Raw genomic sequence first — 23,192 nt, 5'->3', positions numbered from 1 at the left:
CTCACTGGGGTACAGTTTCCTCTGGCCCTGACTCTCACTGGGGTACAGTTTCCTCTGGCCCTGACTCTCACTGGGGTACAGTTTCCTCTGGCACTGACTCTCTCTGGGGTACAGTTTCCTCTGACACAGATTTACTGTGTACCTAATTTGTGCTGTCCCTTCCCTGAGAGTGCATGATGGGACAGTTTAGAGGGAGCTTTAACCTGAAACTGATCAGGAGCTGCGGGTGGAAAGTTTTCAGTGCAGTGACAGATCGTACTGCTGCTGAATTTTAATTGATAAGCTGCCAGCAGTGCGGTTGGGACGGACACCGAAGTGTGCCCTGCGGCAGGGTAGGGGGAATTTTACTCTGTATCTAACCCATACGCCCCCTAGTCTGTGGGAATTTAGTGTGAATTTGAAAGCAACTGCTAGGGTAGATAGAGAGAAATTTATTCTGCTGCTTGGGGTGTCTAGGGCGAGGGGACATAAACTTAAAATCCGAGCCAGGCCATTCAGGAGAGATGTTAGGATACACTTCTTCACTCAATGGATGGTTGAAGTGTGGAACCTCCCACAATAAGCAATCGATGCTCGCCCATTGAATAATTCTGGGCCGGTTATGATGTCTGCCCAATGACCCGTTGCTTGTTCCCTTGGATTGGATCTTTATTTATTCCCTTTGGTTTGTTTTCAGCTTCACTGCTGGACCCACCACTCAAAGCACTTTGTCTGATCTGCCCCTGGGAATGAGCAGACTCCTCCCTCCTCTCCCACACTGCACCGTCTCTCCTCCTCTTTCCCCCTTGGTTGTGTTCCACACTCTGGGCCTTGGGCCTTCCCCGGGGATTCTCAGTATGAACAGGGGGATGTGTGTTGAGACAGGCTGTCCCAGCTCTCCACCTTTGAAGGGACATGGAGAGGACCCACTGGGCTGAATGGCCCTGCTTTATGATAACACTGCAGTGCCTAGCAACCAACCTCTCTGAGCCCTGCTCATTATGGGCTGGCAGTGTCTGATGGGACAGTGAAGAGGGAGAAAGACTTGGATTTATTTGGCGCCTTTCACGACCAAAGGACCCCTCAAAGCACTTTACAGCCAATGAAGTACTTTTGGATTGTAGTCACTGTTGTAGTAAGGGAGAGTTACCCTGTATCTAACCCGTGCTGTACCTGCCCTGGGATTGTTTGCTGGGACAGTGTAGAGGGAGCTTTACTCTGTATCTAACCCATGTTGTACATGTCCCAGGACTGTTTGATGGGATAGTATAGAGAGAGTTTTACTCTGAATCTAACCCTGTGCTGTACCTGCCCTGGGAGTTTTTGACAGGATAATGTAAAGGGAGCTTTGCGCTGTATCTAACCCATGTTGTACCTGATCTGGCAGAGTTTGACGGGACAGTTTAGAGGAAGCTTTTCTGTCTATCTAACCCATACTGTAACTGCCTTGGGAGTATTTGATGGGACAGTGTGGTGGGAGCTTTTCTCTGAATCTAACCCATATACTGTACCTGCCCTGGGAGTGTTTGATGGGACAGTGTAGATGGAGATTTACTGTGTGCCAAACCTGTGCTAACCTAGCAAGTTGTGAAGAGGACATAACCCCTTATCGTTTAAGAAACTGTCTATTTCTGTCTTAAATTTATTCAATGTCCCAGCTTCTACAGCTTTCTGAGGCAGTGAATTCCACAGATTTCGAACCCTGTGAGAGAAGAAATTTCTCCTCATCTCTGTTTTAAATGGGCGGCCCCTTATTCTAAGATCATGCCCTCTAGTTCTAGTCTCCCCCATCAGTGGAAACATCCTCTCTGTATCCACCTTGTCGAGCCCCCTCATAAATTTAGATGTTTCGATAAGATCGCCTCTCATTCTTCTGAACTCCAGTGAGTAGAGGCCCAACCTACTCAACCTTTCCTCATAAGTCAACCCTCTCATCCCCAGAATCAACCGAGTGAACCTTCTCTGAACTGCCTCCAAAGCAACTATATCCTTTCGCAAATATGGAAACCAAAACTGCACGCAGTATTCCAGGTGTGGCCTCACCAACACTATGTATAGCTGCAGCAAGACTTCCCTGCTTTTATACTCCAACCCCTTTGCAATAAAGGCCAAGATACCATTAGCCTTCCTGATCAGTTGCTGTATCTGTATACTATCCTTTTGTGTTTCATGCACAAGTACCCCCAGGTCCCGCTGTACTGTGGCGCTTTGCAATCTTTCTCCATTTAAATAATAACTTGCTCTTTGATTTTTTTTCTGCCAAAGTGCATGACCTCACACTTTCCAACATTATACTCCAACTGCCAAATTTTTGCCCACTCACTGAGCCTGTCTATGTCCTTCTGCAGATTTGTTGTGTCCTGCTCACACATTGCTTTTCCTCCCATCTTTGTATTGTCAGCAAACTTGGCTACGTTACACTCAGTCCCTTCTTCCAAGTCGTTAATATAGATTGTAAATAGTTGGGGACCCAGCACTGATCTCTGCGGCACCCTACTAGTTACTGGTTGCCAACCAGAGAATGAACCATTTATCCCGACTCTCTGTTCTCTATTAGTTAGCCAATCCTCTATCCATGCTAAATATATTACCCCCAACTCTGTGAACTTTTATCTTGTGCAGCAACCTTTTATGTGGCACCTTGTCAAATGCATTCTGGAAGTCCAAATACACCATATCCACTGTAAAAGGCTCAGCAGTCCGGGGAGCGTCGAGAGAGGCGGGAGTCCAGAGAGGCAGCGGCCTATAAAAGGCTCAGCAGTCCGGGGAGCGTCGAGAGAGGCGGGAGTCGAGAGAGGCAGCGGTGCAGCTCCAGCTGGGAGAGAAGGCAAAAAAGAAGTAGAAGGAAATCAAAAGGTGACGTCACAGCCAACGTGGTAAGTGATTGGCTGCTGATTGGTGAGTAGTTTTTCTTTTTCTTTATTAGTCAGTAACTTTTAACATTGTTGTCGGCAATTTAAGTGTATCTAAGGGTTAAGTCATGGCAGGACAGCTCGGTCACGTGATATGCTCCTCCTGTACCATGTGGGAACACGGGGACAACACCAGTGTCCCTGACGACTACATGTGCGGGAAGTGTGTCCACCTCCGGCTACTGACGGTCCGCGTTGCGGAGTTGGAGCTGAAGGTGGATTCACTCTGGAGCATCCACGATGCTGAGAATGACGTGAGTATCACGTGTAGCGAGTTGGTCTTACTGCAGGAGAAGGGTCCACAGCCAGCGAGGGAATGGAAGACCAGCAGGAAGAGTAGTGCAAGGAAGGTAGTGCAGGGGTCCCCTGCGGTCAACCCCCTGCAAAACAGATACACCGCTTTGAGTACTGTTGAGGGGGATGACTCATCAGGGGAGGGCAGCAGCAGCCAAGTTCATGGCACCGTGGCTGGCTCTGTTGCACAGGAGGGCAGGAAAAAGAGTGGAAGAGCGATAGTGATAGGGGATTCAATTGTAAGGGGAATAGATAGGCGTTTCTGCGGCCGCAACCGAGACTCCAGGATGGTATGTTGCCTCCCTGGTGCAAGGGTCAAGGATGTCTCGAAGCGGGTGGAGGACATTCTAAAAAGGGAGGGAGAACAGCCAGTTGTCGTGGTGCACGTTGGTACCAATGACATAGGTAAAAAAAGGGATGAGTTCCTACGAAATGAATTTAAGGAGCTAGGAGCTAAATTAAAAAGTAGGACCTCAAAAGTAGTAATCTCGGGATTGCTACCAGTGCCACGTGCTAGTCAGAGTAGGAATCGCAGGATAGCTCAGATGAATACGTGGCTTGAGCAATGGTGCAGCAGGGAGGGATTCAAATTCCTGGGGCATTGGGACCGGTTCTGGGGGAGGTGGGACCAGTACAAACCGGACGGTCTGCACCTGGGCAGGACTGGAACCAATGTCCTAGGGGGAGTGTTTGATAGTGCTGTTGGGGAGGATTTAAACTAATATGGCAGGGGGATGGGAACCAATGCAGGGAGACAGAGGGAAACAAAAAGGAGACAAAAGCAAAAGACAGAAAGGAGATGAGGAAAGGTGGAGGGCAGAGAAACCCAAGGCAAAAAACAAAAAGGGCCACTGTACAGCAAAATTCTAAAAGGACAAAGGGTGTTAATAAAACAAGCCTGAAGGCTTTGTGTCTGAATGCAAGGAGTATCCGCAATAAGGTGGATGAATTAATTGTGCAAATAGATGTTAACAAATATGATGTGATTGGGATTACGGAGACGTGGCTCCAGGATGATCAGGGCTGGGAACTCAACATTCAGGGGTATTCAACATTCAGGAAGGATAGAATAAAAGGAAAAGGAGGTGGGGTAGCATTGCTGGTTAAAGAGGAGATTAATGCAATAGTTAGGAAAGACATTAGCTTGGATGATGTGGAATCTATATGGGTAGAGCTGCAGAACACCAAAGGGCAAAAAACGTTAGTAGGAGTTGTGTACAGACCTCCAAACAGTAATAGGGATGTTGGGGAGGGCATCAAACAGGAAATTAGGGGTGCATGCAATAAAGGTGTAGCAGTTATAATGGGTGACTTTAATATGCACATAGATTGGGCTAGCCAAACTGGAAGCAATACGGTGGAGGAGGATTTCCTGGAGTGCATAAGGGATGGTTTTCTAGACCAATATGTTGAGGAACCAACTAGGGGGGAGGCCATCTTAGACTGGGTGTTGTGTAATGAGAGAGGATTAATTAGCAATCTCATTGTGCGAGGCCCCTTGGGGAAGAGTGACCATAATATGGTGGAATTCTGCATTAGGATGGAGAATGAAACAGTAATTTCAGAGACCATGGTCCAGAACTTAAAGAAGGGTAACTTTGAAGGTATGAGGCGTGAATTGGCTAGGATAGATTGGCGAATGATACTTAGGGGGTTGACTGTGGATGGGCAATGGCAGACATTTAGAGACCGCATGGATGAAGTACAACAATTGTACATTCCTGTCTGGCGTAAAAATAAAAAGGGGAAGGTGGCTCAACCGTGGCTATCTAGGGAAATCAGGGATAGTATTAAAGCCAAGGAAGTGGCATACAAATTGGCCAGAAATAGCAGCGAACCTGGGGACTGGGAGAAATTTAGAACTCAGCAGAGGAGGACAAAGGGTTTGATTAGGACAGGGAAAATGGAGTACGAGAAGAAGCTTGCAGGGAACATTAAGGCGGATTGCAAAAGTTTCTATAGGTATGTAAAGAGAAAAAGGTTGGTGAAGACAAACGTAGGTCCACTGCAGTCAGAATCAGGGGAAGTCATAACGGGGAACAAAGAAATGGCGGACCAATTGAACAAGTACTTTGGTTCGGTATTCACTAAGGAGGATACAAACAACCTTCCGGATATAAAAGGGGTCAGAGGGTCTAGTAAGGAGGGGGAACTGAGGGAAATCTTTATTAGTCGGGAAATTGTTTTGGGGAAATTGATGGGATTGAAGGCCGATAAATCCCCAGGGCCTGATGGATTGCATCCTAGAGTACTTAAGGAGGTGGCCTTGGAAATAGCGGATGCATTGACAGTCATTTTCCAACATTCCATTGACTCTGGATCAGTTCCTATGGAGTGGAGGGTAGCCAATGTAACCCCACTTTTTAAAAAAGGAGGGAGAGAGAAAACAGGGAATTATAGACCGGTCAGCCTGACCTCAGTAGTGGGTAAAGTGATGGAATCAATTATTAAGGATGTCATAGCAGTGCATCTGGAAAATGGTGACATGATAGGTCCAAGTCAGCATGGATTTGTGAAAGGGAAATCATGCTTGACAAATCTTCTGGAATTTTTTGAGGATGTTTCCAGTAAAGTGGACAAAGGAGAACCAGTTGATGTGGTATATTTGGACTTTCAGAAGGCTTTCGACAAGGTCCCACACAAGAGATTAATGTGCAAAGTTAAAGCACATGGGATTGGGGGTAGTGTGCTGATGTGGATTGAGAACTGGTTGTCAGACAGGAAGCAAAGAGTAGGAGTAAACGGGTACTTTTCAGAATGGCAGGCAGTGACTAGTGGAGTGCCGCAAGGTTCTGTGCTGGGGCCCCAGCTGTTTACATTGTACATTAATGATTTAGACGAGGGGATTAAATGCAGTATCTCCAAATTTGCAGATGATACTAAGTTGGGTGGCAGTGTGAGCTGCGAGGAGGATGCTATTAGGCTGCAGAGTGACTTGGATAGGTTAGGTGAGTGGGCAAATGCATGGCAGATGAAGTATAATGTGGATAAATGTGAGGTTATCCACTTTGGTGGTAAAAACAGAGAGACAGACTATTATCTGAATGGTGACAGATTAGGAAAAGGGAAGGTGCAACGAGACCTGGGTGTCATGGTACATCAGTCATTGAAGGTTGGCATGCAGGTACAGCAGGCGGTTAAGAAAGCAAATGGCATGTTGGCCTTCATAGCGAGGGGATTTGAATACAGGGGCAGGGAGGTGTTGCTACAGTTGTACAGGGCCTTGGTGAGGCCACACCTGGAGTATTGTGTACAGTTTTGGTCTCCTAACTTGAGGAAGGACATTCTTGCTATTGAGGGAGTGCAGCGAAGGTTCACCAGACTGATTCCCGGGATGGCGGGACTGACCTATCAAGAAAGATTGGATCAACTGGGCTTGTATTCACTGGAGTTCAGAAGAATGAGAGGGGATCTCATAGAAACGTTTAAAATTCTGACGGGTTTAGACAGGTTAGATGCAGAAAGAATGTTCCCAATGTTGGGGAAGTCCAGAACCAGGGGTCACAGTCTGAGGATAAGGGGTAAGCCATTTAGGACCGAGATGAGGAGAAACTTCTTCACCCAGAGAGTGGTGAACCTGTGGAATTCTCTACCACAGAAAGTAGTTGAGGCCAATTCACTAAATATATTCAAAAGGGAGTTAGATGAAGTCCTTACTACTCGGGGGATCAAGGGTTATGGCGAGAAAGCAGGAAGGGGGTACTGAAGTTTCATGTTCAGCCATGAACTCATTGAATGGCGGTGCAGGCTAGAGGGGCTGAATGGCCTACTCCTGCACCTATTTTCTATGTTTCTATGTTTCTATGTTTCCACTTTATCCACCCTGTTCGTTACATCCTCAAAGAACTCCAGTAAGTTTGTCAAACATGACTTCCCCTTCATAAATCCATGCTGACTCTCCTGACCGAATTTTGCTTATCCAAATGTCCTGCTACTGCTTCTTTAATAATGGACTCTGGCAACATTTTCCCAACCACAGATGTTAGGCTAACTGGTCTATAGTTTCCTGTTTTTTGTCTGCCTCCTTTTTTAAATAGGGACGTTACATTTGCAGTTTTCCAATCTGCTGGGACCTCTCCAGAATCCAGGGAATTTTGGTAAATTACAACCAATGCATCTACAATCCCTGCCGCTACTTCTCTTAAGACCCTAGGATGCAAGCCATCAGGTTCAGGGGATATATCTGCCTTTAGTCCCATTATCTTACTGAGTACCACCTCCTTAGTGATTGTGATTGTGTTAAGTTCCTCCCCCCCACCCCCCCCCCCCCCCCATAGCCCCTTGTCTATCCACTGTTGGAATATTGTTCGTGTCCTCTAACGTAAAGACTGATACAAAATATTTGTTCAGAGTTTCTGCCATCTCCATGTTCCCCATTACTAATTCCCTGGTCTCGTTATCCAAGGGACCAACATTTTCTTTAGCCACTCTTTTCCTTTTTATATACCTATAGAAACTCTTGCTATCTGTTTTTATATTTTGTGCTCGTTTACTTTCATAGTCTATCTTCCCTTCATCATTTTTTTTAGTCATTCTTTGCTGACTTTTAAAAGCTTCCAAGTCTTCTGTCCTCCCACTAGTTTTGGTCACTTTGTATGCCCTTGTTTTTAGTTCGATACCGTCCTTTATTTCTTTAGTTAGCCATCGATGGCTATCTTTTCTCTTGCACCCTTTCCTCATCACTGGAATATATTTTTCTTGAGAGTTGTGAAATATCTCCTTAAATGTACACCACAGTTCATCAACCGTCTTACACTTTAATCTATTTTCCCAGTCCACTTTATCCAACTCTGCCCTCATACCTTCATAGTCTCCTTTATTTAAGCTCAGTACGTTGGTTTGAGATCCAACTTTCTCACCCTCCATCTGAATTTGAAATTCAATCATGTTATGATCACTCATTCCGAGGTGATCCTTTACTAGGAGACTGTTTATTAATCCTGTCTCATTACACAGGATCAGATCTAAGATAGCCTGCCTCCTGGTTGGTTCTGTTACATACTGCTCGAGGAACCCGTCCCTTATGCACTCCATGAACAACTCCTCAAGGCTGCCCTGACCAATTTGATTTGTCCAATCAATATGGAAGTTAATATCACCTATGATTATTGCTGTTCTCTTTTTACAAGCCCCACTATTTCCTGGTTTATACTCCGGCCAACAGAGCTGCTACTGTTCGGGGGCCTATAGACTATGCACACCAGTGACTTTTTCCCCTTATTATTCCTTATCTCCACCCAAACTGTCTCCACACCCTTATCATTTGAGCCAATATCATCTCTCACTTTTGCAGTGATTCCATCCTTTATCAATAGAGCTACCCCACCTCCTTTTCCTTTCTGTCTGTCCTTCCGGATTGTCAAGTACCCCTGAATATTTAATTCCCAGTCATGGTCACCTTGCAACCACATCTCTCTAATGGCTGTCAGATCATATCCATTTGTCTCAATTTGTGCCGTCAACTTATCTATTTTGTTACAAATGCTACGTGCATTTAGACACAGTGCCTTTAAGTTTGTTTTTTTTTACCTTTTTTTCCTGCTTGTATCCTCTCCTTCAAATTCACTTTCTTTATTTTTGCTTTCTAATTCCAGCTTTACTCCTCTCCCTATTGAATCTTTTTCAGGTTCCCATCCCCCTGCCAAGCTAGTTTAAACCCTCCCCAACAGCACTAGCAAACCTACCCGCAAGGATATTGGTCCTTGCTATGTTGAGGTGCAACCCGTCCGGCTTGTACAGGTCCCGCCTCCCCCGGAAGCAGTATCAATGCCTCAGGAAGCTAAAGCCTTCCCGCCTGCACCATCTCTCCAGCCATCTGTACTCACTAGCTCGTGGCACCGGGAGTAATCCAGAGATTACTACCTTTTGAGGTCCTGCTTTTTAATTTCTCTCCTCACTCCCTAAACTCTGCCTGCAGGACCTCATCCCTCTTCCTACCCATGCCATTGGTACCGATGTGAACCATAACCTCTGACTGTTCAACTCTCCCCCCAGAGTGTAGAGAGAGCTTTACTCTCCACATAACCCGTGCTGTACCTGTCTTGTGAGTGACTGATGGGACACTTCAGAGGGAGCTTTGCTCTGTATCTAACCCATGCTCTACCTGCCCTGTGAGCTTTGATGGGTTGGTGTAGGGGAAGCTTTCCTCTATATCTAACCCATACTCTACCTGCCCTCGTTGTGTCTGATAGGACAGTGTAGAGGGAGGTTTACTCTGTATCTAATCCAAGCTGTACCTGTCCTGGGAGTGTTTGATGGGACAGTGTAGAGGGAGGTTTACTCTATCTAATCTATGCTGAAACTGCCCTGCAAGTGTTTGATGGGACAGTGTAGACGGAGCTTTATTCTGTTTCTGACCCGTGCTGTACCTGCTATAGCAGTGTTTGAGGGGACAGTTAGAGGGAGCTTTAATCGGTACCTAACCCATGCTGTACCTGTCCTGATAGTATTTGATGGGACAATGTAGAGGGAGCTTTACTTTGTATCTAACCCGTGTTGTACCTGCTCTGCGAGTGTTTGATGGATAATGTAGATGGAGATTTACTCTGTATCTAACCTGTGCTAACTTAACAAGTTGTGAGGAGGACGCAAAGAATCTACAAAGGGATATAGAGAGGCTAAGTGAGTGGGCAAAATCTTGGTAGATGGAGTATAATGTGGGAAAATGTGTGGTTATCCACTTTGGTCGGAGAAATAAAACAGCAAATGATTATTTAAATGGGGAGAGATTACAAAATGCGATAGTACAGAGGGATCTGGGGGTCCTTGTACATTAAACACACAAAGTTAGTGTGCAGTAACAGCAATTAATTAGGAACACAAATGGAATGTTGTCCTTTATTGCAAGGGGGATGGAGTATAAAAGTAAGAAAGTCCTTCTGCAACTGTACAGTGCTTGGTGAGACTACACCTGGAGTACTGTGTACAGTTTGGTCTCCTTATTTAAGGAGGGGTATACTTGCATTGGAAGCAGTTCAGAGAAGGTTCCCGAGGTTGATGACTGAGATGAAGGGGTTGTCATAAGAAGAAAGGTGAAGCAGGTGGGGCTGATACTCTTTGGAGTTTAGAAGACTTCGAGGTGATCTTATTGAAACGTATAAGATTCTGAGGGGGCTTGACAGGGTTGATACAGAGAGGATGTTTCCCCTCGTGGAGGAATCTAGAACTAGGGAGCATAGTTTCAGAATAAGAGGTAGCTCATTTAAAACTGAAATGAAGGAATTTCTTATCTGAGGGACGAGAATCTTTGTAATTCTCTACCTCCGAGAGCTGTGGAGGCTGGGTCATTGAATGTATTTAAGGTGGGGATAGACAGATTTTTGAATGATCAGGGAGTCCAGGGTTATGGGAGCGGGTGGGGAAGTGGAGTTGAGGCCAGGATCAGATCAACCATGATCTTATTGAATGGCGGAGCAGGCTCGAGGGGCCAAATGGCTAACTCCTGCATCTATTTCTTATGTTCTATACCTATCCTTGGAGTGTTTGATGGGACAATGAAAAGGGAGCTTTCCTCTATATTTAATCCAGGCTGTACCTGCCCTGGGAGTGTTTGATGGAACTGTAGAAGGAGATTTACTCTGTATCTAACCAGTACTGTACCTGTCCTGGGAGTGTCTGATGGGACAGTATAGAGGGAGGTTTATGCTATCTAATCTGTGTTGTACCTGCCCTGGTGGGATAGTGTACATAGGGCTTTACTCTGTATCTGACCCATGCTGTACCTGCTCTGGGAGTGTTTGGAGCAGTGTAGAAGGAGCCTTGCTCTTATCTAGCATATGCTATGCCTGCCCTGGCATTGTTTGATCGGGGAGTATAGAGGGAGCTTTACCCTCTGCCTAACCCATGCAATACCTGCCCTTGGAGTGTCTGTTGGCCAGTGTAAAGGAAACTTTACTCTGTATCTAACCTGTACTGTACCTCCCCTGGGAGTGTTTGATGGGACAGTAGAGAGAGAGCTTTACTCTGTATCTAACCCGTGCTGTGTGGGCCCTTGGAGTATTTGATGGGACAGTGAAGTGGGGACATTACTGTGTGTTAAGACCCAAGGTTGCAAGCCATCAGGTCCAGGGGACTTTTCCATCTTTCGTCCCATTATTTTACTGAGCCCTTTTTTTGTGATAGTGATTGCTTTAAGTTCCTCCCTCGCTATAGCCCCTTGATTATCTATTATTGGAATGTTTTTAGTATCTTCTACCGTGAAGCCTGACACAAATTATTTGTTCAAAGTCTCTGCCATTTCCCTGTTCTCCATTATTATTTCCCCAGTCTCATTCTCCAAGGGACCAATGTTTACTTTAGTTACCCTATCCTTTTTACATACCTGTAGAAGCTCATACTATCTTTTTTATATTGCTTGCAGGTTTACTCTCATAATCTATCTTCCCCCTCTATTATTTCTTTCGTCATCATTTGCTGTTTTTAAAATATTTGCCAATGCTCCGGCCTCCCACTGATCTTGGCCACTTTGTATGACATTGTTTTCAAATTGATACCATCCTTTACTTCCTTCGTTAGCCATGGGTGATTCTCCCTTCGCCTAAAGTCTTTCCTTCTCACTGAAATATATTTTTGTTGAGTTATGAAATATCTCCTTTATTGTCTGTCACTGCTTCTCAACTGTCTTGCACTTTAATCTATTTTCCCAGTTGACTTAAGCCAACTTTTTTTTTTGATACGTTTATGGGATGTGGGCGTCACTGGCAAGGCCAGCATTTATTGCCCATCCCTAATTGCCCTTGAGAAGATGGTGGTAAGCCACCTTCATGAACTGCTGCAGTCCGTGTGGTGATGGTAGTGCCACAGTGCTGTTAGGGAGGGAGTTCCAGGAATTTGACCTCGCGACGATGAAGGAATGGCGATATGCTTTCAAGTCAGGATGGTGTATGACTTGGTGGGGAATGTGGAGGTGGTGGTGTTCCCATGCGCTTGCTGCCCTTGTCCTTCTCAATGTTGGAGGTCGCGGGTTTGGGAGGTGATGCTGAAGAAGCCTTGGCGAGTTGCTGCAGTGCATCTTGTAGATGGTACACACTGCAGCCACGGTACGCCGGTGGTGGAGGGAGTGGATGTTTAAGGTGGTGGATGGGATGCCAATCAAGTGGGCTGCTTTGTCCTGGATGGTGTCAAGCTTCTTGAGTGTTGTTGGAGCTGCACTCATCCAGGCAAGTGGAGAGTATCCCATCACACTCCTGGCTTGTGCCTTGTAAATGATGGAAAGGCTTTGGGGAGTCAGGAGATGACACACTCACCGCAGAATACCCAGCCTCTGACCTGCTCGTGTTGCCACAGTATTTATTTGGCAGGTCCAGTTAAGTTTCTGGTCAATGGTGACCCCAGGATGTTGATGGTAGGGGATTCGGCGATGGTAATGCCATTGAATGTTAAGGGGCGGTGGTTAGACTCTCACTTGTTGGATATAGTCATTGTCAGGCACTCGAGTGGCGCGAATGTCACTTGCCCAAGTCTGAATGTTGTCCAGGTCTTGCTGCAAGCGGGCATGGACTGCTCCATTATCTGAGGAGTTGCAAATGGAACTGAATACTGTGCAGTTATCAGCGAACATCCCCAGTTCTGCTTTCATACCTTTATAGTCGCCTTTATTTAGAATCAGGGCACTGGTTTGAGGTCTGACTTTCACACCCTCCAACTGAATTTGAAATTCAACCATGTTATGTTCACCTTTTCTGAGAGGATCTTTTACTATGAGATAATTTATTAATCTTGTCTCATTACACAGTACCAGATCTAAGATAGCCTGCTCCCTGATTGGTTTCTTCAACTTACTCTTCAAGGAAACCATCCCGGATACACTCTTATAAACTCTTCCTCAAGTCGACCTTGGCCAACTTGATTTGTCTAATCAACATGAAGATTAAAGTCGCTCATGATTATTGCCGTACCTTTCTTACAAGCCTCCAATATTTCTTGATTTATACTCCGTCCAACAGTGTAGCTACTGTTAGGGGGACTATGGACTACGCCCACCAGTGACTTCTTCCCCTTATTATTTCTTATCTCCACTCAAACTGATTCTGCATCTTGATCTTCTGAGCCAATATCATTTCTCACTACTGCACTGATCTCATCCTTTATTAACAGAACTACCTCACCTTTTCCTTTCTGTCTATCCTTCTGAATTATTAAATACCCCTGAATATTCAGTTCCCAGCCTTGGTCACCTTGCAACCACGTTTCTGTAATGGCTGTCAGATCATACCCACTTGTATCTATTTGTCTTGTCAACTCATCTATCTTGTTACAAATGTTGCGTGCATTCAGATAAAGAGCTTTTAATTTTGTCGTTTTACCATTTTCCCCTGCTTTGACCCTACTTTCTGTTACACTCTTATTTTATACATTCTGTCCCTTCCTGTCACAGTCTGGTTATCATTTCCCCCACTGCTACCCTGCTCTATTGCCTTCTCCTTGCTCTTTGACTTTTCAAATTTCTGCTGGCCTGAACCCTCTTTCCCTCCACCCCCCCCAGTACTGGTGCCAGTGCCCCATGAACCGAAACCCATTTCTCCCATACCAGTCTTTGAGCCACGTGTCCATCTCTCTGATCTTATTTACCCGATGCAAATTTGCTTGTGGCTCGGGTAGTAATCCAGAGATTATTGCCTTTGTGGTTCTGCTTTTTAATTTAGCCCCTAGCTGCTCAAAATCCCTCAGCAGAACCTCTTTCTTTGTTCTGTCTATGTCATTGGTCCCTACGTGGACCACGACAACTGGATCTCCCCCCTCCCACTCTCCAGCCCGGAGGAGATGTCCTTAACCTTGGCACCGGGCAGGCAACACAACCTTCGGGACAAGTCCCCAGATGTTGGTGGGAAAGACTGGGCTGGGTGTGCCGTTGTCGTGTCCGTAACCGGGGCGGAGGTCGATGCCGGGTGGTCCGTCCGGTTTTATTCTTATTATTGATTTTCGTAGCGGTGGATCAGTTGATGAATCAGTATGGTCTTGAATGGCAGAGCAGGGTCGAAGAGTCAAATGGCCTACTCCTGCTTCTAATTCTTATGTGTTTATACCTTAGCCCAGATGATTTCTCTATATTAAGAGCAATGGTCCCAACACTGACCCTGGGGACACCACTGTTTACATCCCTCCAGTCTGAAGAACATCCATTAACCACTACTCTCTGTTTTCTGCTCTTTACCCAACTTCCTCTCCACGCGGCCCCACTCCCTTTAATACCGTGAGCCTTAATTTGATCAACAAGCCTCCTGTCCAGCACCTTATCAAACACCTTTTGACAATCCATCTACACAACATCCCCTGCATTTCCTTTCTCACTGCACTGTGTTATTTCCTGCAATAATCCCTGCTGTCTGTCCTGAATCAACCCATTTCACTACCAAATGTTGCAACGTTTACTTCTGTAGCCAGAATCCCCCGCGCAGGGGTAAAGTGCTCTATCAATGACAACAGGAGCCCAGACACGGGACCGGGCTGTGCTCTGAGCAGGCGCAGTGCCAGTGGTGGAGGTGGTCTGAGGCGGAAGAGACGTTCCGCGAGTCAGGAGGAGCTTGTGGGCTCAGCAGAGGAATTGGACCCCTGGGTGGGCTGGGCAGCTTCATAAACACCTGGTGTCAGCCTCAGGCCCCGAATACGAGCCCGCAGGCCCCATGTTTGACCTGCGGTGATAGACCCGGGGTAACTAGCCAAATACTTGGACAGGAGCAGGGCGCCTGCGTGCCCATCTTGCTACAGGAGCAGAGGGTGGGCGGGGCTTTAGAGTCCCAGTGACCAGGAGAGAAAATCATTCCTCATTTATTCTCATTCTGCATACTAGTGATATAGAACTGAACTCAACCAGAGAAGAGGGAGTGAGAAAACAGCAGATGGAAGAAAGAATGATGGAGGTGGTGCGATGAGTTTGGATTTCAGCACCGGGAGGAGGGAGAGTGTGTGGGACGGGAATTTACAGCTTTGGGGGAACAAGAGAGGAAAGAATGTTCCGTAGAAACTAGGATTGTCTGTCCTCCATTTCTATCCTGCACTTCCAGTGCTGACTTTTGTAAACTCCTTTTACAGGATATTAGAAAAGGAGGATTTGCAGACGGGAAACTCCAACCAATCATATCGAGATCTGACAGAGTCACTCGATTCACCTGTATATCATCGGCCTTTGAATGTGGAAGGAGAAACATTTGTCTGTTCTGTCTGTGGGAAAAGATTTTCAACATTAGTGTGACTGGAAAAGCACTGAGACACACACACCCGAGTGAGAGTGTTCCAGTGCACTGACTGTGGAAAGAGCTTTAACCAGTTACACAGCCTTATAAAACATCGCACTATTCACAGCGGGGAGAAACCGTTCATGTATTGTGTGTGTGGACGAGGCTTCAACTGATCGTCCAATCTGGAGAGACACAAGGACACCCACACCATGGAGAAACCGTGTAAATGTGGAGACTGTGGGAAGGGATTCAATTACCCATCTGAGCTGGAAACTCATCGACGCAGTCACACCGGAGAGAGGCCGTTCACCTGCCTCGTGTGTGGGAAGGGATTCACTCGGTCATCCGCTCTGTTGGTACACCAGCGAGTTCACACTGGGGAGAGGCCATTCATCTGTCTTGTGTGCGGGAAGGGATTCACTCGTTCATCCCACCTACGAGCACACCAGCGAGTTCACACTGGAGAGAGGCCGTTCACCTGCTCGGTGTGTGAGATGGGATTCACTCGTTCATCCCACCTGCTAGCACACCAACGTATTCACACTGGGGAGAGGCCATTTACCTGTCCCGTGTGTGGGAAGGGCTTCACTCAGTCATCCAGCCTACGGGCACACCTGTGCACTCACACTGGGGAGAGGCCATTCACCTGCTCCGAGTGTGGGAAGGGCTTTACTTGTTTATCCAACTTGCTGACACACCAACGCATTCACACTGGGGAGAGACCGTTCATCTGCTCTGCATGTGGAAAGGGTTTCGTTCGATCATCCCAGCTGCTGGCACACCAGCAAGTTCACACTGGGGAGAAGCCGTTCACCTGCTCCGAGTGTGGGAAGGGCTTTACTTGTTTATCCACCCTGCTGACACACCAACGCATTCACACTGGGGAGAGACCGTTCATCTGCTCTGAATGTGGGAAGGGATTCACTCGAACATGTGACCTGCTGACACACCAGCGAATTCACAGGGGACTGCGGGGGTTGGACTCTGCTGTTATTGTTGCCGTTAATCACATCCCAGACTGAACCATGTTCACTTGGACAGTTGGGGTTTGTTGCCACTGGTGTAATTAATCCCTATAACTGGGCTGGAGTTTAATTTTCTGGATATCATAGAATGGTTACAGCAGAGAAGGAGGCCTTTCGGACCGTCGAGCCCGTGCCGGCTCTCTGCAAGAGCACTTCAACTAGTCCCACTCCCCGCCCTTTCCCCGTAGCCCTGCAAATGCTTTATTTCCGGTACTTATCCAATTCACTTTTTGAAAGCCACGATTGAATCTGCCTCCACCAGCCTTTCAGGCCGTGCATTCCAGATCCTAACCACTCGCTGTGTAAAAAAAGTTTTTTCTCATGTTGCCTTTGGTTCTTTTGCCAATCACCTTGAATCTGTGTCCTCTGGTTCTCCACCCTTCCGCCAATGGGAATATTTTCTCTCTACTCTGTCCAGACCCCTCATGATTTTATCAAATCTCCTCTCAACCTTCTCTGTTCTAAGACCACCCCCAGGTTCTCCAGTCTATCCATGTAACTGAAGTCCCTCATCCCGCAAATCTTGTTGTGCAAGGCCCCTTGGGAAATAATGACCATAATATGGTAGAATTCTTTATTAAGATGGAGAGTGACACAGTTAATTCATAGACTCGGGTCCTGAACTTGGGGAAAGGTAACTTCGATGGTATGAGACGTGAATTGGCTAGAATAGACTGGTGAGTGATACTTAAAGGGTTGACGGTGGATAGGCAATGGCAAACATTTAAAGATCACGTGGATGAACTTCAACAATTGTACATCCCTGTCTGGAGTAAAAATAAAACGGGGAAGGTGGCTCAACCGTGGCTAACAAGGGAAATTAAGGATAGTGTTAAATCCAAGGAAGAGGCATATAAATTGGCCAGAAAAAGCAGCAAACCTGAGGACTGGGAGAATTTTGCAAGTCAGCAGAGGAGGACAAAGGGTTTAGTTAGGAGGGGGAAAATAGAGTATGAGAGGAAGCTTGCTCGGAACATTAAAAACTGACTGCAAAAGCTTCTATAGATATGTGAAGAGACAAAGATTAGTGAAAACAAACGTAAGTCCCTTGCAGTCAGATTCGGGTGAATTTATAATGGGGAACAAAGAAATGGCAGACCAGTTAAACAAATACTTCGGTTCTGTTTTCACGAAGGAAGACACAAATAACCTTCCGGAAATACAAGGGGACCGAGGGTCTAGTAAGAAGTAGGAACTGAAGGATATCCTTATAAAGAGGGAAATTGTCTTAGGGAAATTGATGGGATTGAAGGCCGATAAATCCCCAGGGCCTGATAGTCTGCATCCCAGAGTACTTAAGGAAGTGGCCATAGAAATAGTGGATGCATTGGTGGTCATTTTCCAACAGTCTATCGACTCTGGATCAGTTCCTATGGACTTGAGGGTAGCTAATGTAACACCACTGTTTAAAAAAGGAGGGAGAAAGAAAACGGGTAATTATAGACCGGTTAGTCTGACATCAGTAGTGGGGAAAATGTTGGAATCAATTATTAAAGATGAAATAGCAGCGCATTTGGAAAGCAGTAACAGGATCGTTCCAAGTCAGCATGGATTTATGAAGGGGAAATCATGCTTGACAAATCTTCTGGAAGTTTTTGGGGATGTGGACAAAACTAGTGGAGTGGACAAGGGAGAACCAGTCGATGTGGTGTATTTGGACTTTGAAAAGGCTTTTGACAAGGTCCCACACAAGAGATTGGTGTGCAAAATTAAGGCACATGGTATTGGGGGTAATGTACTGACGTGGATAGAGAACTGGTTGGCAGACAGGAAGCAAAGAGTGGAAATAAACGTGTCCTTTTCAGAATGGTAGACAGTGACTAGTGGGGTGCCGCAGGGTTCAGTGCTGGGACCCCAGCTATTTACAATATACATCAATGATTTGGATGAAGGAATTGAATGTACTATCTCCAAGTTTGCAGATGACACTAAACTGGGTGGCGGTGTGAGCTGTGAGGAGGATGCTAAGAGGCTGCAGGGTGACTTAGACAGCTTACGTGAGTGGGCAAATGCATGGCAGATGCAGTATAATGTGGATAAATGTAAGGTTATCCACTTTGTGGGCAAAAACACGAAGGCAGAATATTATCTGAATGGCAGCAGATTAGGAAAGGGGGAGGTGCAACGAGACCTGGGTGTCATGGTTCATCAGTCATTGAAAGTTGGCATGCAAGTACAGCAGGCGGTGAAGGCAGCAAATGGTATGTTGGCCTTCATAGCTAGGGGATTTGAATATAGGAGCAGGGAGGTCTTACTGCAGTTGTACAAGGCCTTGGTGAGGCCTCACCTGGAATATTGTGTTCAATTTTGGTCTCCTAATCTGAGGAAGGATGTTCTTGCTATTGAGGGAGTGCAGCGAAGGTTCACCAGACTGATTCCCGGGATGGTGGAACTGACATATGAGGAGAGACTGGATCAACTAGGCCTTTATACACTGAAGTTTAGACGGATGAGAGGGAATCTCACAGAAACTTACATGATTCTGACGGGACTGGACAGGTTAGATGCGGGAAGAATGTTCCCGATGATGGAAAAGTCCAGAACCAGGGAACACAGTCTTTGGATAAGGGGTAGGCCTTTTAGTACTGAGATGAGGAGAAACTTCTTCACTCAGAGAGTTGTTAACCTGTGGAATTCCCTACCACAGAGAGTTGATGATGCCAGTTCATTGGATATATTCAAGAGGGAGTTAGATATGGCCCTTATGGCTAAAGGGATCAAGGGGTATGGAGAGAGCAGGAAAGAGGTACTGAGGGAATGATCAGCCATGATCTTATTGGATGGTGGTGTAGGCTCGAAGTGCGGAATGGCCCACTCCTACACTCATTTTCTATATTTCTTAATCATTCTTGTAAATCTTTCCTGCTCCCTCTGTCAAACAACTGTCAAATAAATTAGCTTTGTTTCCTACATACAGTGAATCGATTCCTTGATTTCTCCATGGGGAGGCTAATTGATGTCCTGTTATCGACTGTTCCATTTTTAAGCTTTTTCTCCTTTGTTAAAGGAAGACTTGTATTTATAAAATGCTTTTCACAGCCTCTGTTTTAGTGATGTTGGTTGAGGGATAAATGTTGACCAGGACACCGGAGAGATATTTTTTCTTCAAAATAACGTCATGGAATCTTTTACACCCACTTGAGAGGTCAGATGGGTCTGATTCATTTTTTTATTCGTTCAAGGAATGTAGGCATCGCTGGTAAGGCCAGCATTGCTGGTTAAAGAGGAGATTAACACAATAGTAAAGAAGGACATTGGCTTGGATGATGTGGAATCTGTATGGGTAGAGCTGCAGAAAACGCTAGTGGGAGTTGTGCACTGACCACCAAACAGTAGTAGTGAGGTTTGGGGTTGGCATCACACAGGAAATTAGGGATGCGTACAATAAAGGTAGAGCAGTTATCATGGGTGACTTTAATCTACATATAGATTGCGTTAACCAAACTGGTCGCAATACGGTGGAGGAGGATTGCCTGGAGTGTCTAAGGGATGGTTTTCTAGACCATTATGTCGAGGAACCAACTAGTGAATTGGCTAGGATAGACTCGCGAATGATACTTAAAGGGTTGACAGTGGATAGGCAATGGTAGACATTTAAAGGTCACATGGATGAACTTCAACAATTGGACATCCCTGTCTTGCGTAAAAATAAAACGGGGAAGTTGGCTCAACCGTGGCTAATGAGGGAAATTAGGGGATAGTGTTAAATCCAAGCAAGAGGCATATAAATTGGCCAGAAAAAGCAGCAAACCTGAGGACTGGGAGAAATTTAGAATTCAGCAGAGGACAAAGCGTTTAATTAGGAGGGAGAAAATAGAGTATGAGAGGAAGCTTGCCGGGAACATAAAAACTGACTGCAAAAGCTTCCATAGATATGTGAAGAGAAAAAGATTAGCGAAGACAAATATAGTCCCTTGCAGTCAGAATCAGGTGAATTTGTAATGGGGAACAAATAAATGGCAGACCAATTGAACAAATACTTTGGTTCTGTCTAAACTAAGGAAGACACAAATAACTTTCCGGAAATTCTAGGGGACCGAGGGTCTAGCGAGAAGGGGGAACTGAAGAAAATCCTTATTAGTCAGGAAATTGTGTTTGGGAAATTGATGGGATTGAAGGACGATAAATCCCCAGGGCCTGATAGTCTGCATCACAGAATACTTAAGGAAGTGGCCCTAGAAATAGTGGATGCATTGGTGGTCATTTTCCAACATTCTATAGACTCTGGATCAGTTCCTATGGATTGGAAGGTAGTGAATGTAAAACCACTTTTTCAAAAAATGAGGGAGTGAGAAAACAGGGAATGATAGTTAGCCTGACATCGGTAGTGGGGAAAATGTTGGAATCAATTATTAAAGATGTAATAGCAGCGGCTTTGGAAAGCAGTGAATGGCTCGGTCCAAATCGGCATGGATTTATGAAAGGGAAATCATGCTTGACAAATCTTCTCAAAAATGTTGAAGATGTAACTAGAAGAGTGGACAAGGGAGAACCAGTGGATGTGGTGTATTTGGACTTTCAAAAGGCTTTTGACAAGGTCCCACACGAGATTAGTGTACAAAATTAAAGCACATGGTATTCGGGGTAATGTATTGACGTGGATAGAGAACTGGTTGGCAGACTGGAGGCAAAGATTAGAAATAAACGTTTTTTTTTCAGAATGGCAGGCCGTGACTAGAGGGGTATCATAAGTTTCAGTGCTGGGATCCCAGCTATTAACAATATACATTCATGATTTAGACGAAGGAATTGAATGTAATATTGCCAAGTTTGCAGACGACACCAAGCTGGGTGGCAGTGTGAGCTGTGAGGACGATGCTCAGAGGCTGCAGGGTGACTTGGACAGGTGAGGTGAGTGGGCAAATGCATGGCAGATGCAGTATAATGTAGATAAATGTGAGGTTATCCACTTTGGTGGCAAAAACAGGAAGGCAGAATATTATCTGAATGGTGACAGATTAGGAAAAGGGGAGGTGCAGCAAGACCTGGATGTCATGGTACATCAGTCTGTTGGTCTGCAGGTACAGCAGGCAGTGGAAACGGCATGTTGGCCTTCATAGCGAGAGGATTTGAGCACAGGAGCAGGGAGGGCTTACTGCAGTTGTACAGGGCCTTGGTGAGGCCACACCTTGAATATTGTGTACAATTTTGGTTTCCTAATCTGAGGAAGGACATCCTTGCTATTGAGGGAGTGCAGCGAAGGTTCACCAGACTGATTCCGGGATGGCAGGACTGACAGATGAAGAAAGACTGGATCGACTCGCCTTATATTCACTGGAATTTCGAAGAATGAGAGGAGATCTCATAGAAACATATAAAATTCTGACAGGATTGGACAGATTAAATGCAGGAGGAATGTTCCCGATGTTGGGGAAGTCCAGAACCAGGGGGTCACAGTCTAAGGATAACGGGTAAGCCATTTAGGACCGAGATGAGAAGAAACCTCTTCACTCAGAGAATTGTGAACCTGTGGAATTCTCTACCAGAGAAAGTTGTTGAGGCCAGTTCGTTCGATATATTCAAAAGGGAGTTAGATGTGGCCCTTACAGCTAAAGGGATCAAGGGGTATGGAGAGAAAGCAGGAATGGGTTACTGAAGTTGCATGATCAGCCATGATCATATTGAATGGTGGTGCAGGCTCGAAGGGCCGAATGGCCTTCTCCTGCACCTTTTTTCTATGTTTGTATGTATTTATTGCCCATCCATAATTGCCCTTGAGAAGATGGTGGGGAGCCACCTTCTTGAACCGCTGCAGTCCGTGTGGTGATGGTACTCCCACAGTACTGTTAGGGAAGGAGTTCCAGGATTTTGACTCAGCGGCAATGAAGGAATGGCGATATGCTTCCAAATCAGGATGGTGTGTGACTTGAAGGGGAATATGGAGGTGGTGGTGTTCCCATGTGCCTGCTGCCCTTGTCCTTCAAGGTGGTAGAGGTTGTGGGTTCAGGTGGTGCTGCCGAAGAAGCCTTGGCGTGTTGCTGCAGTACATCTTGAACATGGTAAACACTGCAGCCACGGTACGTCGATGATGGAGGGAGTGAATGTTTAAGGTGTTCGATGGGGTGCCAATAAAGTGGGCTGCTTTGTCCTGGATGGTATCGAGCTTCTTGAGTGTTGTCACAGTTGCACTCATCCAGGCAAGTGGAGAGTATTCCATCACACTCCTGACTTGTGTCTTGTAGATGGTGGAAAGGCTTTGGGGAGTCAGGAGGTGAGACACTGGCTGTAGAATACCCAGTCTCTGACCTGCTCTTGTTGCCACAGTATTTATGTGGCTGGTCCAGTTAAGTTTCTGGTCAATGGTAACCCCGAGGATGTTGATGGTAGGGGATTCGGCGATGGTAATGCCATTGAATGTTATAGGGTGGTGGTGTTTCGCTTGTTGGAGATAGTCATTGCCTGGCACTTTTGTGTCGTGAATGTTACTTGCCACTTATCAGCTCAAGCCTGAATGTTGTCCAGGTCTTGCTGTATATGGGTATGGATTGCTCCATTATCTGAGTAGTTGCGAATGGAACTGAACACTGTGCAGTCATCAGCGAACATCCCCACTTCTGGAAGGAAGGTCATTGATGAAACAACTGAAGATGGTTGGGCCCAGGCCACTGCCCTGAGGAACTCCTGGGGCTATGATGATTGACCTCCAACCACCACAACCATCTTCCTTTGTGCTAGGTATGACTCCAGCCAGTGGAGAGTTTTCCCCCTGATTCCCATTGACTTCAGTTTTACTAGGGCTCCTTGATGCTACACTCGGTCAAATGCTGCCTTGATGTCAAGGGCAGTCATTCTCACCTCACCTCTGG

At 46.0% G+C, this 23,192-nt stretch overlaps 1 protein-coding gene across 10 annotated transcripts in view; it reads left to right on the top strand.

The window, feature by feature from the left end:
- The window catches only part of LOC139245789 (zinc finger protein 239-like), a 64,545-nt gene that overhangs the window by 12,136 nt on the left and 29,217 nt on the right, over positions 1-23,192 (top strand). For 4 of the 10 annotated variants that reach the window (XR_011590098.1, XR_011590097.1, XR_011590094.1 and 1 more), the window contains exon 2: positions 2,602-2,855. The exons of 1 other annotated variant lie outside the window; for it this stretch is intronic. Coding sequence is in view for 4 of the 9 variants with exons in the window: in XM_070871296.1 (XP_070727397.1) it covers positions 15,571-16,383 (813 nt within the window). In the remaining 5 variants the exon portion in view is untranslated. Of the gene's footprint in view, positions 1-2,601; positions 2,878-15,215; positions 19,299-23,192 lie in introns of those variants that run through there. 5 more of the 10 variants (XM_070871296.1, XM_070871297.1, XM_070871295.1 and 2 more) reach the window with 3 other exon arrangements.

This window comes from Pristiophorus japonicus, unplaced genomic scaffold, assembly GCF_044704955.1.
Source record: "Pristiophorus japonicus isolate sPriJap1 unplaced genomic scaffold, sPriJap1.hap1 HAP1_SCAFFOLD_236, whole genome shotgun sequence".
NCBI lineage: Eukaryota > Metazoa > Chordata > Chondrichthyes > Pristiophoridae > Pristiophorus > Pristiophorus japonicus.
Note: the sequence above shows the minus strand (reverse complement) of the source record. Positions and strands in the feature narration are given on the sequence as shown.